General features: G+C 46.6%; 1 protein-coding gene across 1 annotated transcript in view; it reads left to right on the forward strand.

Annotated features, from left to right (window-relative positions):
* Nucleotides 1-19,317, forward strand: part of KIF26A (kinesin family member 26A) — a 134,830-nt gene that overhangs the window by 47,266 nt on the left and 68,247 nt on the right. The window contains exon 3 of the mRNA XM_077820533.1: nt 2,409-2,909. Coding sequence (XP_077676659.1) covers nt 2,409-2,909 — 501 coding nt within the window. The remainder of the gene's footprint in view (nt 1-2,408; nt 2,910-19,317) is intronic.

Below are 19,317 nucleotides of genomic sequence, written 5' to 3' on the forward strand. Positions count from 1 at the left end.
TCAGTATTTATTTACAGTGCTCAGTAGTGTGTGCAGGATTGTCCCGAGAAAAACTAGACTTTTCATTTTCTATTTGTCAGGGTTCATTTCTGCTTAGGGGTGGGTTAGAAGATCCTAAAATATTAGGTTTCAGAGTAACAGCTGTGTTAGTCTGTATTCGCAAAAAGAAAAGGAGTACTTGTGGCACCTTAGAGACTAACCAGTTTATTTGAGCATAAGCTTTCGTGAGCTACATCTGATGAAGTGAGCTGTAGCTCACGAAAGCTTATGCTCAAATAAATTGGTTAGTCTCTAAGGTGCCACAAGTACTCCTTTTCTTTTTCCCAAAATATTAATTGCTCCTTCCTGCCTGATCGGGGGTTCTTTATTTACGTGTTATCATCTCTCAGTAGATTGGGGAGGGGAAGGGTTTCCTCTGTCATGACTGTGAGCAACTCCTGTAACTTCAAAGATCATTTTACTAGGGTCAAGCTTCATAAAAGGAGCAAAGCCAAAGTAAAACCAGCACCTTTATTTGAGTCCATAAATCAGTTTAGTCATACAATGTACTGGGGACATAATTGTCCAAGCATAGCAACAGAGCTTCTTTTTCATTCTAATGGTGTAGTGCTGTCGGCACGAATACTTTATAATTCCCAAGGCTTAGACATATCCGTGTTTAGATATTCATTTAAGGGGCAATAATTTAGGAGCATAATGAAAAGAAGTACAATAGTTAATGATATTAGCTAATGAATGGTGTGATGCTAAATACTCTCTTAACAGCTTCTATCAACAGCAGTGTTGTATTTTGTGAGATACGTTTAAGAAAACATTGCAAGAGTACTCCAGCAGCTGATGATGAAATCAAGTCCAAGATTCCGCCTGAGTTGTTAAATAGTGTTTTTGGACTTTTTACATTCAAACTGCAGGGAAATAGCTCCCTTGGAAGAGAATAATAAGCAAAGCAAAAATATCAATGCCAGGATTTTTAAAAACAATTTTTACTGATGTATATTATAATTAAAAATCAGATATGTTGGTCTTCCAGTAAGCTGCTCATTTCCTTGAGAGCAATCACAGCTTAGCATAAAGTAGCACATTTTTTAAAAAAAAGGGTACTAATCTGGTTACACTCTAAGCGCACACACGATAGGACTATGTTACTAGCTTTGTCTGCCCTCATCATTAACAAGCAAATTAAACATTTTTTCACTTTTTTTTAAATTAAACAAATAAACCTTGGGCTGCTCTGTGATCTTTCATTAAACCCTTAATTGTCTGGAGAACTCAACATGAGTGCTTGGAGTTGGTCAGTTTTGTTGCACAGCATTAGGTATTCGGTAGCGGATTAACAACAGAGCTGGATTTACTCTCTTCACTAATCCTTAGAATAGTCTGTTGGGGAGGAGAGGCAGTTGCGTGTTTTAGGAGATAGGTTACTGTATCTCTGAACTGGAAGCACAGCGATGGGTTTTAAAGTGTCTGGACAGGCATGAAATGACTTTGAAAGAGAGAAGCTTATTTAGTGGAAACAAAATAGGTGTTGCTTTCAAATCAGCTTCTTGGCATGCCCACCTCTGAAGGTTGCGGTAGGCTCCAAATGTATTTTTCATCAAAGCAGTTGTAGCGTAAGGAAATATTGCCATCGCCTAGATCACAATTTTCAGAAATGACAGGTTTCAGAGTAACAGCCATGTTAGTCTGTATTCGCAAAAAGAAAAGGAGTACTTGTGGCACCTTAGAGACTAACCAATTTATTTGAGCATAAGCTTGCAGTTGCTTCCGATGAAGTGAACTGTAGCTCACGAAAGCTTATGCTCAAATAAATTGGTTAGTCTCTAAGGTGCCACAAGTACTCCTTTTAATTTTCAGAAATGTAGTTCCCAACTAACGGAGGAGCCAACTGCGGTCAGTATCTGGTAAACTAATTCTGATGCTGCTTGATTATTCAACACTGAGGGCAAGGACCACAAAATATTTACCAGGTCACGCTTTAATCTGTTTAGTGCTCTGCGGTCTAATTTTCATGGGTTTAAGATGATTGCATGCCTTTGAAATGCATTACGATATTAGTAGGGTCTGCACCATAAACATTGTTGCAGAGCGAGAAAAACATGGGCACACTTCAAAAGGAGAGTTAATTAGAAGGGTAAGTAAATGAGTAGTTATCAAGTGCACCACGAGTTCCACTGTTAAACTCTGATAATAATTTTCATGCTGGGCATTATACAAATGAAGCTCCTTAACACTGATTAATCAGTTATGGGCTGCGAGTCTGCCAGGATACTCAGCTGAAGCCTAAGAGTTAGCAAGATACCTTCACTACAAGTACCACTAAGGATGAAGAGTGAGTTGTAGACTGTATTTCCTTTTTTCTGTACTTGTCTTGGACTGATTTTCTTTTTTCTACTTTTTTTTCCCTTTAGGACCCAAGATTATCAGCTTTAATTTTTGACAAGCTTCAAGTGCCTGACTATTTACAGAAAAACAGGAATGAAGGAGAGAGCAGATGTGAAATTTGCGCCACCCACCTGAATCAGCTGAAGCAGGAAGCCATTCAAATGATCCACACCCTTAATCAAGCCAGCTATCAAGAAGTACCTGGCCTCCCTCAAAGTTCTGGAGCACTGACAGGTGTCTTACCAAGGATGGTGACTGTGTCATCCCAAAGGGATTTGCCGCTTGTTTCTGGGCAGGTGGGTAGACAGTCTGGAAAATCAACAAATCTTTTCTCTGGGACAGAGAGAAAGAAGGGACTTGGATGGCCTCAAGGCACAAGCAGTTTTCCAAACTCCAGTGTTCAAGTAACTGTGGCTCCCAGCGGCCTCAGTGGTGCTTTGAGCTCCGTGACTATCCAGGCTCAGCAATACCTTGAGGGGATGTGGAGTATCTCCAGGGTGAACAGCTTTCTTCCGCAAGCTTGTCTAGTAAGTACTGGCAACTCTGATAAAAAGATGATTAGTTTTTTAGGGAATCAGCTCAAATTGCTTTGAACCATGTCTTGAGAAATTAAGAGTTGAAAGGAGCTTTAAAATGATGATTTTTTCCAGCATATATAACTGTTAATTTGCTTCTGATCTCAGGTGATAGAACAACCTTTTTGCAAATCTCTTTGCACACTTTTCAGCTTTGCCTATAACAGATGGTGATCTTAACTTTCACACACGAGGTGTCTGGGTTTAAAATCACCAGTGGCTAAATTCATCCATGGCGTAACTCCATAAACATCAGGGGAGTTATACCAAGGATGAATTTGACTCATGATTCTGAGTATGATGCTGAACTTCTGGAGCCCTGTTGACTGCAGTGGAAGTTATTCATATACGGTAGGGGAGAAATAGGAACTCTGAAGTTTAATTTATTGTAGGACAGTTACTACTACAGAAGAAGGCTGTTCAGAATGTTCATATATTGCTCTGTGCCCATTAAGGTTGTATTTTTGACTCTGAATTCCAGTGATGTCTGTTTTTAAACAACTCCTGTATTATATGCATCTCTCTATATAACATGGAAAATCTGTCTTTGGAAAAAAGCCATATAGAGAAGTTTGTTACCTTGAAAAGAGTGTCCATTACTGTCAAGGTTCCTTCCCCACTCTGAACTCTAGGGTACAGATGTGGGGACCTGCATGAAAACCTCCTAAGCTTACTTTTACCAGCTTAGGTTAAAACTTCCCCAAGGTACAAACTATTTTACCCTTTGCCCTTGGACTTCCACTGCCACCACCAAACGTTTATATGGGTTTATTTTTATTAGGAAAGCATTGTTTGGAAACGTCTTTCCCCCCAAAATCCTCCCAACCCTTGCACCCCATTTCCTGGGGAAGGTTTGATAAAAATCCTCACCAATTTGCATAGGTGACCACAGACCCAAACCCTTGGATCTTAAGAACAATGAAAAAACATTCAGTTTCTTAAAAGAAGAATTTTAATAGAAGTAAAAAGAATCACCTCTGTAAAATCAGGATGATAAATACCTTACAGGGTAATTAGATTCAAAACCTAGAGACAGGTTTCAGAGTAGCAGCCGTGTTAGTCTGTATTCGCAAAAAGAAAAGGAGTACTAGTGGCACCTTAGAGACTAACCAATTTATTTGAGCATAAGCTTTCGTGAGCTATAGCTCACTTCATTGGATGCATAGAAATCTCTCTAGGCAAAACCGTAAGTTACAAAAAGATACAAAGACAAGAATATCCATTCTATTCAGCACAGCTTATTTTCTCAGCCATTTAAACAAACAGAATCTAATGCATATCTAGCTAGATTACTTACTAAGTTCTAGGACTCCATTCCTGTTCTGTCCCCAGCAAAAGCATCACACACACAGACAGACCCTTTGCTTTTCCCTCCCCCCAGCTTTTGAAATTATCTTGTCTCCTCATTGGTCATTTTGGTCAGGTGCCAGCGAGGTTATCCTAGCTTCTTAACCCTTTACAGATGAGACAATTTTTCCTCTGGCCAGGAGGGATTTTAAAGGGGTTTACCCTTCCCCTTATATTTATGACAGTTACTAATTTTGTATGATCTGTATTGGTCATTAAAAGACCTTCAAGAAAACAGACCAAAAGTTGTTTGCTATGTAGGAGACACTCTTCTTAAAAAAAAGAAAAAAAAAAAGTAAAATTTCATACTGACCTAATACCCCATCATTGTGCTGCTGGAGGTGCCCCCATTCAGATGAGATCTATACAAATTGAAGTCTACTGGTGGCCATTTTAATATCCTGAAGCAGATTTTGCAAGACTGGAGCTGTTGGCTCTGGACAGATTTCAGATTGGCATGCTACTGTATATCAGTCTACATCCTTGTACATAATCATTGCCTAAGGTTGTTTGGTAGTTTCAGCTGATTGAGCTCCAAGTTCAGCAGAACACTGCCTTCTAAAACCACTGCTGTGTAATATTGCAGTTACAGAAACACTACTGTGTTTGCATCCTAGAGGGGGTGACTTTCAGTGGTGGGTGAAATGATCGAACACACACACACACACACCTACCTCTGTTACCCTGATGTAAATCTGCAGTATCGCCATGGAAGTCAGATGGATTTACCCAGTGATGAGCTGCCAAAATCTTAACAAGCAGTTCCCTCCTCACCCCATGAGGGGGTTGTGGCCTGCCCTGGGACCCCTGCCCTGTCCATCCCCCTCTCCTGTCCCCTGACTGCCCCCGGAACCAGGCAGGAGGGTCTCGTGGGCCACCGTAGTGGGTACCCACCCTACCCCGCCCTGTCCCTAAGAGCCACAGGGACCTGCCGGGGGGCAAGGTGGGGAGTCCCAGCGGTGTTTACCTGGGGCGGCTCCTGGGAAGCATCCGGTAGGTCCCTCTGGCTCCTAGGGGCGGGGTAGCAAAGCTAGGGAGCAGCAGGGGGAATGGTCGCTCCCCCACTGATCACATCAAAAGTGGCGCCTTAGGCGCCGATTCCGTGGGTACTCTGGGGCTGGAGCACCCACGGGGAAAATTTGGTGGGTGCAGAGCACCCACCGGCAGCTCCCTGCCCCGTGCCTGGCCCCAGCCCCAGCTCACCTCCCCTCCGCCCCTGAACGCGCTGCCCCGCTCTGCTTCTCTGCCCCCCGCCCCCCCCCCGGCTTCCCGCGAATCAGGTGTTCGCGCGGGAAGCCTGGGAGGGCTGAGAAGCAGGCGCGGCTTCGCGCTCAGTCCCAGGGAGGCGGAGGCGAGCTGGGGCGGGCAGTGGTTCCCCTGAGCGCCTCCCCCCACCCACCCGGGTTACCTGCTGCAGCGCGGGTGGCCCTCCTTGCGCCCCCCGCCCCAGCTCACCTCCACTTCCCTGGGCCTGAGCGCGAAGCCGCCGCTTGCTTCTCAGCCCCCCAGCTTCCCGCGCAAACAGCTGATTCGTGGGAAGGCGGGGATGTGGAGAAGCAGAGCAGGGTGGAGCATAACTCAGGGGCGGGGGCAGAGGCGGAGCCGGAGCGGAGGTGAGCTGGGGCCAGGGGCGGAATTTTCCCCGTAGGTGCTCCAGCTCTGGAGCACCCACGGGGTCGGAGCCTAAGGCGCCGCTTTTGGCCAGTTGATAACTTAGAAACCCTTTTAGAACCTGTTGTCCTGCGGGACAACCGGTTGGCCTACCCATGTGCAAAGTACAGAGCTGCGTAGGGCACCAGGAAATTGGGGCACCAAATTTCCTGGTGCCCAACGCAGCTGCGTGCTGCTCCAGCCCCTGCTCCGCCTCTTCTCCATGGCCTCCGCCCCATCCCCTGCCCCCACTCTACCGCTTCCACAAAGCCCCCTCCCTTGCTCCGCCCCAGCCCTGCCCCCACTCTCCCGAGGACTGCAGCAGGGGTCGGGCCTCCTGCACTCACCGGCGGCGGTAAGTGGAGTGACCCGGCCCCAGCCTGCTCCGCGTTGCTGGTGAGTGTTGGGGGGTGGTTCCCCCCTGCCCCCCAAGGCTGGGAGCCAGGGAAGCAGAGCGGAGCAGGCTGGGCCTGGATAGGGCACCAAAATGGGTAGGGATGGCCCTGCACACTTTATTTGAAAGCACCATGTATTGGTGTTTTGGAAATGAAACTTCTGCAAGATTTACGGTTTGTGAGAAGTTTTGAAAAATGTGGATTCATAGAGTTTAAGACCAGAAAGGACCATTAGATGTTTTGGAGTGAAACCAAATTTTGAAACGCTAAAATTCTGGAAATTCTGACTTTTGGCCAGCTCTAGTTCATATACAGGATGTGTAAGAGAGGATCCTTCTTGAAATAATGTGTTTACTACACTAAGTGGTAGCTTTCTATCCAAGGAGCTCAATGTGCTTTACATGTATTAATGAATTAACACTCACTACAGCATGTGAATTAGGTATTATCCCCATTTTAAAGACTGGGCAATGGAAAGGCTAAGTGACTAGCTCAGCAAGTCTGTGGCAGAGGTGTAACCCTTCAAGGTTACAGATAAAAGAGCCTCAGAGTGTATGTTCATAGAGTTCCATTATGTTCATGAGTTCATGAGATCCATTATGTACGAACATATTTTCTGTATGTTAATAATTTTCACGCATGACCAATTTCAAGGACAATATAGTAAAAATATTGTCTGGGAGACAGAACAACTATGAATATTTTACAATAATCTTCAAATCAAAGTGTTCCCTCGTAAATACCCCTCTCAAACTCAAAGTATTGCACAATAATGCCCACCTGTGAGCTGCAGTGTTTAGTGAATTGCTGCAGTTCTTATATGGGTTTGGAACTCAGATTGTAAACTTTTGGGACAGGGATGCATCTTTAAAGCATCTAGTAGACTTTGGGTGCTGTATAAATTATAATGTTATGTGTTGCAGGATCAACTATTGGGGAAAAACAGTTTGGGAACCAGGACAGAATAAAATGTAGGGGGAAAAACATAGGGAATAAGGTTCAAAAGATGCAGATACAATTCAGTTGTGAGATAGAGTCTTGTGATCAGTTGCTTCAATTGATTGCTCTCTGGTCAACAGTTTAAAAAAAACTACTGACCAGCTAGAGATGTTCCTTTTGGGGTGATATAACTCTGTCTAAGACAATTGATTTGTGTCTGGCTGTTGAAGAGTGTGAATATTATTTTTAATAGCCCTTTTTGTCTCAAAGCTAACAAATTGAATACAATTTCACCTCTGGGGTGAAACGTGACAAAGGTCCAACAATGCATAGCATCACTACACAAAAGTTTAGAATAGGAATGAAGAACTGCACGGGGAAGCTCAGGCATGCCAAATGTGATTTACCTATGCTGGAATTTGGTCAGGATGCTAATAAATCAATGTAAATATATATAAACCTTTTAGAAACGTGCAAATATATGGACTCAGGAAAAGTTATGTCTTTCTGTACATTTTCAGGTAAATATATTTATATACTACATTAACCAGTTTAATGTAGCTATCCCCAGTGCAGTAAAAACATTACAGCAAATTGTTTTCCCTTGCATTTTATGCCAAAACATAAACAATGTGACATGGGATTTGAATAGAAACAAATGGTACCGGTTATATTGCAAAAATATTGCAGCTTCTTAAATCTTCTAGTTCAGGGGTTCTCAACCTTTTTCTTTCTGAGGTCCCACTCGATATGCTATAAAACTCCAGGGCCTAGTGGGGGTGGGGAGGCCTCGGGGCAGGGAGGGGGTAGCTGGGGCTGTGTGCAGATGGGGGTAGCTCAGGGTTCAGGGAGGAGGGGTAGCTGGGGTGGTGTGCTGGCAGAGGATAGCTCAGGGTGCAGGGAGGGGGGTACTAGGGGCTGTGTGCTGGGAGGATTCCCCTGCGGTCCCTGTTCCCGAAGGGGTCTGCCAGCCACAGAGCTGGGCCTCCCCACTCGGGGGGGGCTCTTACAGGCTGCCGCTGCAGGAACAAAAGGGGCTGGGAGCTGAGGAGCAGCTTCAGCCTGGGGTATGAGCAGGCGACAAGGGAATGCTGCCGCTGCCTGCTCCATGGCACCAGCCAAAGCAGCAGCTGCCCTGCACTGCCCAGCTCTGGCTTCTTGCCTCCAACCTGGCCAGGGGGTGAGAAGGGGGGCGGGGAGGAGAGGTATGGAGCTGCCACCAGGACTGCCAAGCTCTTGTGCTGCAGTTTGGAAGGTGGGGGATTGCCCTCCATGTCACCAACTCTGCCCATCATGGGCTCAGGGTTTCTGCTCCACAGGGAGCACCAGGGCTCGGGGCTCTGGCTTCAACCCTGCTGGGGTGCAGTGCCAGGGATCGGGGCTTGAGTCACAGGGTCTTTCGGCCCCCTTGAAACGGCTCGCGGATCCCCCGGTTGAGAACTGCTGTTCTCGTTTGCTTTAAAAAATTCAGTGGGAGAACTGGAAAATTGGATTATTAGAAAAATAGAAGTAACATGCAGAATAAGATGACCAAATATATGCCCCTGTTCAGCAAGGTGCTTAAGCACACAACTGCCAGTAAACACATGATTAGTCCAGTTGAAGTCTGTGGAATTATTCATATGTCTTAAGTTATGCATGTGTTTAAGTACCTTGCTAGATCAGCCAGACACGGCCAGATCCTCAGCTCGTGTAAATCAGTATAGGTCTATTGAAGTCAAAGAAACTATGCTGATTTACCCCATCTGAGAATCTGGCCCGGTTATTTTAATCACAATTCAAAGTCTGTCCTTGAATTCTCAGGCAAGAGTCTCCTATTTACTTGAATGGGATTTAGGTGAATACATATGAAGGCAGAATTTCCCACTCAACAAGTGTATCCTAAAATGTACATCCCGATGGAGAATCTTCCTCTTCTCACCCAAGAGGTTTTAACCATGTACTTCCTTTGCTGAACTGATTTTGACAGGGACCTTCCCTGTTCCTATTCATCCAGCCAGTTTCCATTTCTTCTGCTTTGTCATAAGTCACTTGCACTATTTATGTGCTCCTTTATGATCCCCGGATCAACTAATCATTGCATTTGATCAGAACATCCCACTCCCTTTTTTTCAATCTTCCCCGTGAGAAAGAAATCCAGCTTCAGTCTGGACCTCAGAAAGGTCATCAGATATCACATTTTTTAGATCAGAATCTGTCTAAAACCCAAAACTTTTTTCATCCCATAAGGTGTGAAGGTCACTGTTTTACATGACTTAATTTGGATATGAAGGAGTTTTACATTGGCTCTAACAGAGTGACGCCTCAAAGCATTTAAGCCCATTCCACTAAGATTGTAGTGGTATTGCCAGTAGGACTATAGTAACAGTATTGTCAGAAATAGAATTTCTTATTGAAATTTGCAAAGCTGTTACTTTGTTCATATTTTGGTTATTCAGCAAGCATTACAACAACATTTCATTGTCTGAATATTCTACTTTTGGATACTGTGAACTGCAGGCTACCAGTGTTAGCTTTTTGTTCTCTTAATTTTGGTTTACTTACCTATTTTTGTTCCTACCACTCATGTCCCAGTGGTAGTAAGGCTTTTGATAGGTGGATATGTGGACCTTACAAATAGGACAGTTTTATCTTGGCTGTTTATTGGTCTTATGTCTAGGTCATCCACCAGTTAGAGGCCCCTTCACCTCTCTTCTCCTTTGTCCTCTCCCTATAATTGGTGCACTTGTAACTATTTATATACTTACTATTTATATGCTTTGTGGATATTTGGAAGTTGTCTCCTAGGGTCAGTCTCCAATAGGCACCCTTCTTCAGAGGTGGGTGCAGTATAATAAGCTACCTGGCTTGACAGGGTCATCTGGAACTCATCGGCTTCTACCTGAGCGCTTGGTGCAAATATAACTCACACACCTGGGTCTGGTGTTCTGTCCCATTTAGTGGCACTGAGACCACTTAGAGAGAGAGAGTAATGAGTTTGCTCTACAATCTTAGGTAAGAGCTGTATGGCTTTTAGCTCATGCAGTAGAGCAGAGGTGGGCAAACGTTTTGGCCTGAGGGCCACATGGAAGTTCCAAAACTGTATGGAGGGCTGGGTAGGGAAGGCTGTGCCTCTCCAAACAGCCTGGCCTCTGCCCCCATCCGCCCCCTCCCACTTCCCGCCCCCACCCTGGGACCCGACCCCTATCCAACCCCCCTTGCTCCCTTTCCCTTGACTGCCCCCCGCATCCACATCCCGGCCCCCAGGACTCCCACGCTTATCTAACCACTCCCTGTCCCGTGACTACCCCCTTGCCCCTTATCCAACCCCCCCTGCTCCCTTCTCATGCCACTCAGAGCACCAGGACTGGCAGCTGTGCTGCCTGGCTGGAGCCAGCCATGCCTCCACACAGTCTAGAGCACCGGGGCAGGCCGGCGGCTCTTGCAGCTGCGCTGCTCAGTAGGAGCTCGCAGCCCCACTGCCCAGAGCGCTGGCGGCATGGCGAGCTAAGGCTGCGGGGGATGGGAGACAGCAGGGGAGGGGCCGGGGGGCTAGCCTCCCCGGCCGGGAGCTCAAGGGCCGGGCAGGACAGTCCTGTAGGCTATAGGGGGGAGGGATAGCTCAGTGGTTTGAGCATTGGCCTGCTAAACCCAGTGTTGTGAGTTCAGTCCTTGAGGGGACCACTTAGAGATCTAGGGCAACAATAAGGGATGGTACTTGGTCCTGCTGTGAAGGCAGGGGACTGGACTCAATGACCTTTCAAGGTCCCTTCCAGTTCTGTGAGATAGGTATATCTCCATATTAAAAGTTTGCCCACCTCTGCAGTAGAGGCTCATGCACCAAGTTCCAAAGGTCCCAGTTCAGTACCCCCCTCTGACAACTGGGGTCTGTCGGTGTTACACAAGAGAGAATCTTTCAGACCTGTGAGGACTTGACACAAGTAGTCTTGGGCCTGGACTGGTGGATGCACTTGATGGGAGAAAAATAATTTTATAGATGGGACAAAATTTTCTCATTTGTCTAATCGTAGAACTGGAAGAGACCTCGAGAGGTCATCTAGTTCAGTCCCCTGCACTCAAGGCAGGACTAAGTATTATCTAGACTATCCCTGACAGGCGTTTGTCCAACCTGCTCTTAAAAATCCCCAATGATGGAGATTCCACAACCTCCCTAGGCAATTTATTCCAGTGCTCAACCACCCTGACAGTTAGGAAATTTTTCCTAATGTCCAACCTAAACCACTGTTGTTGCAATTTAAGCCCGTTGCTTCTTCTCCTATCCTCAGAGATTAAGAAGAACAATTTTTCTCCCTCCTCCTTGTAACAACCTTTTATGTACTTGAAAACTGTTATCATGTCTCCTCTCTCTTCTCTTCTCCAGACTAAACAAATCCAGTTTTTTCAGTCTTCCCTCATAGGTCATGTTTTCTAGACCTTAAATCATTTTTGTTGCTCTTCTTTGGACTTTCTCCGATTTGTCCACATCTTTCCTGAAATGTGGCGTCCAGAACTGGACACACTACTCCAGTTGAGGGGCTTGAATCCTCGACATACTCTTTAAAAGGCCGGTGAAATACACCATTGCCCCAGCACCTAAGCACCAGAATCATGACATTCTGAGTGGTGGAATGCTATGATACATATCAGGGTCATGTAACATGGACAAAAACACCGTGGTAGTAGACGCTTTTCCCTTTTTTTGGTTTAGTTATTGAAACTCAGACATAAAAAGCCATTACAAAACAACTGTTCCATTAAATTAAAAAAAATAGAGAGAGAATTTATAGTATGTAGCTAGAATGCCTAGACTTCTCATGCATTTCATATATGTATATTTAATGGAATTTATTGCCGGTCTACAGAACATGGTGTCAAACCAACTATGTTAATTGAAAAAGATTTATTGTATTGTTAATGTTGTAGCATGGTTCTAGATGGTGTATAAAATAATGCTAGTTGAAATGGCATTAATGTATGCATTTAAGTTCCTTTTTCATTTATGTGCATTATTGATCTTACTTCATTGTTGGGGAGGTAATGGATATATAATTAGAATACACTCTCAGTAATCAATGATGGGATTATTAGGCTTATAAATAGAATTTTAAGACTAAGATGAGGTAATTTCCCAGTGTAACTAAGAATCAATAATTAGAGGCTTGCCTTGAATCTTAAAGTAGTACTTGTAAGATTAAAAATATAACACTTTTAGAGAAGTAAATCTATGTATATTTCTTAACTGTGTTACACAAAGATATGGTTTATACAGAGTTTATATTTAGTTCTTCTGCAAAGTTAGCCCTTCTTTTAAGTTTGACTCTCTAACGCTCTCCCCAGCTGTGCAGTCATGAAGGTTGGCTGCCCAAATTTGACCTTGTTCTAGGGGCTGGAGTCATCCTGCCTTGCCCAGTTGCCATATGTTTGCAATCAGGCTTGAGGGAGTGACATCAGAAGATTCACTGAGCAAATCCCTTGTCCTAACACAGGGTAGTAGGTTCTTTCCTGTCTGACTTCATGCTCTTATTTCAGGGCAGAATTTGAAAGAGGCCACATGATGACTGGGAAGGCTACTGACTGACAGCTCAGTGCTGTTGGACAAAGAGAGAGGCTCAGCACCCATTCTGTCACGTCTCTCAAACTAAAAGTGATGTATCAGGGTAGGAACTCAGATGGGATGGTGGTGAGGGCCATGTAAATAGCTGGATGGATAGATAGGGGAAGGGACTCTTCCTCTGATGACTGTGTGGGGAAGGGGCAGTTTGTCCATCCATGCATTGGCGATGATCCCTTGCATCACTTTTGATACCCTCCCCTTCTGACCCTCTCCAGTGATCGGAGGTGGCATGTGTGAGTTCCCGCACCTCCTGCTAACATACCAAGGTTAGAAAGACTCTGGTCTGGTTTTAAAAAGAACCAACACAACCCCGATCAAGAACTGTTAAGTCGCTGTGCATCTGTGTTAATCGAGCTCTCGGGCTGTAATAAATTCCACAAGCTGCTTGACTCTAGAGGAGTAAATAAAGAGGGCACTGACGATAAAGGAGTTGCACTGCACGCATATGAACTGTCCATCCCCTGCCTTGGAACTCCAGTGTTCTTTCTCTTTGATGGCTTTGCCTACTGACCAAACTCTCTTGGGGTGGGCTGACTTAGTGAGGAGTCAGCATGCATGTAGCCCAGAGGGCAGCATAAATTTTAGGCCTGTCACAGAGCCTTGTTTAGCAGCTTTGAGTGTGCTAAGGGCCCAATTCTCCCCTCAGATGGCCAGAGCTTGTACATTTTTAAGCAAGATACTAGCTGCACAGTGACATGTACTCTGGTACCTGACAGGAAGGTTGCTCCCTAAAATTGTTTTCTTTAAAGTAGTTTAAATTTAACACACAGGCCCAAGCATGATCAAAATAGAAATTAGGAATGAGTGTCTCCCATTTTTGCCTTTTATTTTCTTTATTGGGATTTCTATGCTGCTCATGATCAGAATATCTGAGCACCTCACAATATTAATGAGGATGTTCTCGGGTAGGAAAGTATTGTAGTCTCCATTTTACAGATGGAGTGAGGCACTGTGAGATTAAGTGACTTGCCTAGAATCCCATGGTAAGTCTGTGGCAGAGCCAGGGGCAGGCCACCCCAGGTCTCGTGATTCAAAGTCCTGTGCCTTGCATACATGACCATCTTTCTTCTCTTCCTTTAAAGAAATATCGGGCTATTGGAAGTTTGCACTAATGGAAAGGCCTTTGCTCTGATTTGTCTTATGTGAGGAAAACAAATCCTAAACTGATGTAAATGTATATTATTTCAAGCTTGTAAGTGCCTCCCTTTGCTTTCAACTACCGACTTCTGTCAGTGTAGTCAGGGGAGTCGACCAAGAAACCATGGGCTGCAGATTTGGGCAAACAGTCCATTTTTAATTGTGACCAAAGTGGTAGTTTAAAACATTTTGGCTTTGGGAAGCTGCATTCATTTCTAATGTGTGTTGATAAAACATGTCAGGTGAGGTTTTCTTGTGGCAGACAGATCCCAGTTATTCAAGCATAGGCTTTGTTTACTCCACTGAGACTGTTTGGAATCCATCCCCCACAAAGTAGTGATTTGAAAATGAGGAATATCCAGCAGGAGACTCCTTTCATTTGGGGCTGCCTTTCCTCTGTGATCCTAAATCTGAGGGTGCCAGGTTTATACAGGGCATCTAGGAGGGCACACAGGTTTCTCAGAGTTTATTTGACAATGTGTTAATCAGCTGGTAGAGGTAAGAAAGATTCCGCTGGATACTGAGTGGCACAGAGCTGATTTTTCCACTGCCTGGGACTGGGTGTGGCCATTTACCCCGGTGTGAAGTGGCTGTAGAATGCTGCTAAATGAGAGTGGTCGCATTTTACACCCACTTTGTATGAGTGCAAATGACCACACAAGTGGCTAGATTTCTCAATGCCTGACGGTCTGTTTGCACTAGCTTCAGTGCTGTAGAACAGGCATAGCCATTCCTCCCCAAGGAATGCCCTGGAGGGGAGCCTCTGCAGCAGCTCTGGCCTCAGCGGCATTCCAAAGCAGGGACCTGGGCAGCCTAGAGGAGAAGCAGGCGTTTCAGGGGGTGGACGAGAAGTAGTGACTGTGGTGGCCCCACACCCCTGCCATAGGCATAGTTTGACCTCTATATTGGTGGGGATGGGGGGAAGTGGGCATACACATACGGACACACCCATGTGCATGCTGATACTCCTGGGGGAATTCTGCACTACCGCTCCATGCAGAATTTTGCAGAAATTAATGGTTTTTGCATATAATTTCCTTTCCCGCACAGAAACGGGCTGCACTGCTGCTGGCTGCCACTACAGGCTGCTGAACCTGGCAGAGACTAGCTTGCAGATAGAATACACTGCAGGGAGTTGGGGCGGGAGGCGGGGGGGGGGGGAGAGTAGAGAGTTCCTAGCAGCTGCAGCTTCCAGTATGCCCTGAAGGAAAGAGACGATGGTGCGAAGGAAACTCCACACAAGCCTGGGGCCCCGTAACAGGCTGTTTCTCCCTTTGGATCCCTGGGTGGCAGGGAGAGGGTGTCTGGGCTCGGGGTGGGGGGGGGCACGGTTGGGCTCTGGGCAATAGGGGGAGGGTGTCTGGGCTGGAGAGGGGGGCACAGCTGGGCTCTGGGCAATAGGGGGAGGGGCATGGCTGGACTCTGGGCAGTAGGGGGAGGGTGTCTGAGCTGGGAGGCATGGCTGGGCTCTGGGAGGGAGGGGGTGCAGGTAGGTGGGCTGGGCATCCCCCATGGCTGGGCTCAGGAAGGAGGGAGTTCAGGCGTATTGAATGGGGGTGTGGCGCCATGGCTGCTCTCTGGGGGAGGGGTTGTGCGTGTCTGGCCCCCTGGCTGGGCTCTGGGGGGAGGGAGGGGGCAGAGAAACAGGAACTGGGTTGTCATAGGGGTTTCTTTAACGCTCTATTCCTGGGGGAATTTTTGTGTTTGTTTGTATTGTTACAGACATACTTGCTGACAGGTATTTTGAAAGAAGGCATGATTATATAGTATTATTTTGACAAATAAAATTTGCAGAACTTAAAAATATTGTGTGCAGAATTTTTAATTTTTTGGCACAGAATTCCCCCAGGAGTAATACTGAAGCCAGTTTCCTTGGCTCACTGGCTCTTTCCCCTGCCTGGAGTGGTATCTGGGCTGCTGGTGCTCGGAGGGGGAGGAAATTTTCCGACTTAACAGGGGAGCCCCAGCTGCTGCTGGCGGCCACCCCAGCACCGGCTGCTGCAGCCATGTCACTGCTGTGGTACAGCTGTGACCACTTCCCTGCTGGGGTGGCTGCTGCTGCTAAGGGGACTTCACATGCCTGCTCCTGCTCCCCCCCCCCCCATTCCTGTATCCCCTTCTCTTCCCCATCCTCTCCCCACTTTCCCCTGCCCCATACCATCTCCTATACCACCTGCTTCCCCACTCTCACTTCTCCCTGTCCCCCTGTAGGCATTCACCTTTGTACAGTAGAGCGGCGGGCACTAGGACCCAGGAGGTGGCATCCAGCTGCCGAGACAGGGACCCAGAGCACAGGAGAACAGATGCTCCGCCCCGCCCCCTCTGCTCCCTGCCAGCCGAAACATGGTGGGGCAGGAGGAGGGGGCAGCATGGGAAGCACAGAGCCCCTCTCCCTCACCTATCTCACTCAGGTAGAGCAGAGCAGGCCCTCCAGGGCAGGTCGGCTAGGGTTGCCAGGCACTGGTTTTCGACCGGAATGGCCAGTTGGAAAGGGACCCTGCTGGCTGTGGTCAGCAATGCTGGCCAGGCTGCTAAAAGTCCGGTTAGTGGCGCATGGCTGCCAGAAGTGGCTGTCATGTCCAGCTCCTAGGGATAGAGGTGGCCACAGGGGCTCTATACAGTGCCGCCACCCTGAGCACTGACTCTGCATCACGCATTGGCTGGGAACTGCGGCTGATGGGAGCTACGGGGGCGGCGCCTGCGAGCGCAGGCAGTGTGCAGAGCCCCCCGGCCCCTCTGCCTAGGAGCTGGGCATGCTGGCTGCTTCTGGGAGCTGCGCTTCTGGGAGCTGCAGGGTAGGCAGGGAGGCCTGCCTTAGCCCCACTGCGCTGCTGACTGGGAGCTGCCCGAAGTAAGCGCCACCTGGTTGGAGCCTGTGCCACGACCCCCCTCCCATAGCCCAGCTCCCTCCCCCATGTCTGAACCCCCTCCCAGACCCTAACTCCCTCCTGGAGCCTGCAGCCTTCACCCCCTCCCGCACCCCAACCCCCTGCCCCAGCCCTGAGCTTGTTCCTGCACTCTGAACCTCTCATTTCTGGCCCCACCCCGGAGCCTGCAGCTCCAGCCGGAGCTCTCACCCCAACCTCCTGCCCCAGCCCAATGAAAGTGAGTGAGGATGGGGGAGAGTGAGCGATGGTGGGAGTCGGGATGGAGTGCGTGGGAGGTGGGGCAGGGATGGGGCTTTGGGGAAGGGGCAGGGCAAGGGTGTTAGATTTTGTGCAATTAGAAAGTTGGCAACCCTAAGCTCTACACTCACAGAAATGGGGGGGCGGGAATGGCACATGACCCCCCTTCCCCCACACCTTTTCTCTCTTTGGGGGAGCAATGCCCCCCTGCACCCCCCAAAAACTACACCTATGACCTCATTGGGATCTCTGAAGCAGAGGCACAAGCCCTAATAGCTGCCCTAGCCTGTGCCAGGGGCAGGAATAGCCCCCATAGACTCTAAGCAAAGGCAGACACAAGCTGTCTCCTCTCCATCCTTGCACCGGCACAGGCATGAATCTGGCCCAAAGTGCATGACCGTGAAGAATCAGGCCCCACTTCTGTGCTCTCAGCATCTGATTCTGGACATATTGAATTCAGTTACAACATTCCCAGTGACTTCAGTGGGTGCAAGGACTGAGCCCTCAATCTCAAACATTAATCCAAATTCTGAGGGCCCTGAGTTTGCTCATTATTTTGAATCTCCTATGAGGTAGCTTGCTGCACTGCTGTGTGAGATGGTGGACAGACCCTCCTATTTCTACTAAATTCTACCTCTGCTTTTTTTTCTGATGTAATTTTCAGGATGAAACAATAGTGAGGTGTTATAAACTCCCATTTGTAGCTGGCAGTGGTGCCTTTTTTGGGATAACTCTGTATTTGATTCACAGAGAGAGTGTGATGCACATAAAAGGCCGACACTGCAGGTTTAGGTACAAATTACGGGAGACGGTATTCTTGTTAGCACAGCTGCAGGTTGTAAAACAGCTACAGTAGTGTATTTTAGTTATAAACTGCCCTACTAGTTTATAACAAGTCCCAGTGGAAACACACTCGTAAAAAGTTTATCCCAAACATGTTTCAGTTCAAATGGGCATTTACTTCATGATACCTTTACATGAGTCTGAAAGGGAGAAATTTCACTTCCAAGGTATGTGCACCCTGTCATCCATGCTTGGGGGAAAGGAGGGTTTACAGTCTGAGAATTACCCAGATAGTGATTTACATCAGATTTGTTCCAGTTAATGGTAGTAGGTCATAGAGTTTTAGCATGAATTGCTTTTGGGTAAAATTATTTATCATTATTTCATGTACAAACAGTAGCTTATATAAGATGCAAACTTGTTAGGCCAAGCAATTTCGACAATTTAATTAGCTGTTACCACTGTAGTTTTAAAGTGGAACTTATTGGATTAAAGGGAACCCCCCTGAACCCCCCCCCCCGCCCGCAAACTCCAGTGCAAAACCACAGGCCCAATCCTGCAAGAGCACCACATACAAAATCCGCATTGTCTTCTGTTGGAATTCTGCATGCAGAATTCTTGCAAGATTGGCCCAGTGTTTGGAAAGGAAACTGTGTCCAATTCTGATCTCACTTATGCTGGTGTAAATCAGGAATAACTCCATTAATATGAGTAGAGTTACATATATGTAAAACTGCATTAAGTGAGAGGACAATTGGACCCGTCCACTTTAATTTGTGTCCTTTTTATACTTCTCTCCTAAATGAAGCTACCTTTGGTTTTTATGTTTAGAAATCCTATCTGTTTCCTTTCTCTTACACCTCCACCCATTTTTCTTGGGATTTTCCTTTCTGGTTTTCTTCTACCTTCATTTTATTGTCCACAAATTTATTTGTCCTTCTCTCTGCATCTGTGTAAGCTTTTATATCTCAACGTTTGTTTCTTCTCTGTCCCCAGTGCCAGTTTATGCACATGATTTTACAGTTACTATTCCACTGGAGCACAGCAACAGTAGGCTGGCTTTTTGGGTATTTCTGGGAAATTCTGTGGCCTGTGTTATCCTGGAGGTCAGACTGAATGATCTCAATGGTCCCTTCTGGCCTTGGCATCTGTGAAACAATGGACAAAGGCCAGTGTCCAGAGACTGGAAACATTCTGGATGAATTTTTGGCTTTGGACCTCAAACTTATTAATAAAAGTTAAGAGCTTGTTAGAGCTGTAATTGTTACTTACTTTGGTTATAGGTAGACAAAATCTTATGAACCTGGATATCTGATACACTGTATTGTGAAATTATCTACAATATAATTTTGGAAAAGTCTGATGTATTTGAAACTAGGTAGATGTTTCCA

The sequence above is a fragment of the Eretmochelys imbricata genome, chromosome 6, assembly GCF_965152235.1.
Source record: "Eretmochelys imbricata isolate rEreImb1 chromosome 6, rEreImb1.hap1, whole genome shotgun sequence".
In the NCBI taxonomy this organism is placed as follows: domain Eukaryota; kingdom Metazoa; phylum Chordata; order Testudines; family Cheloniidae; genus Eretmochelys; species Eretmochelys imbricata.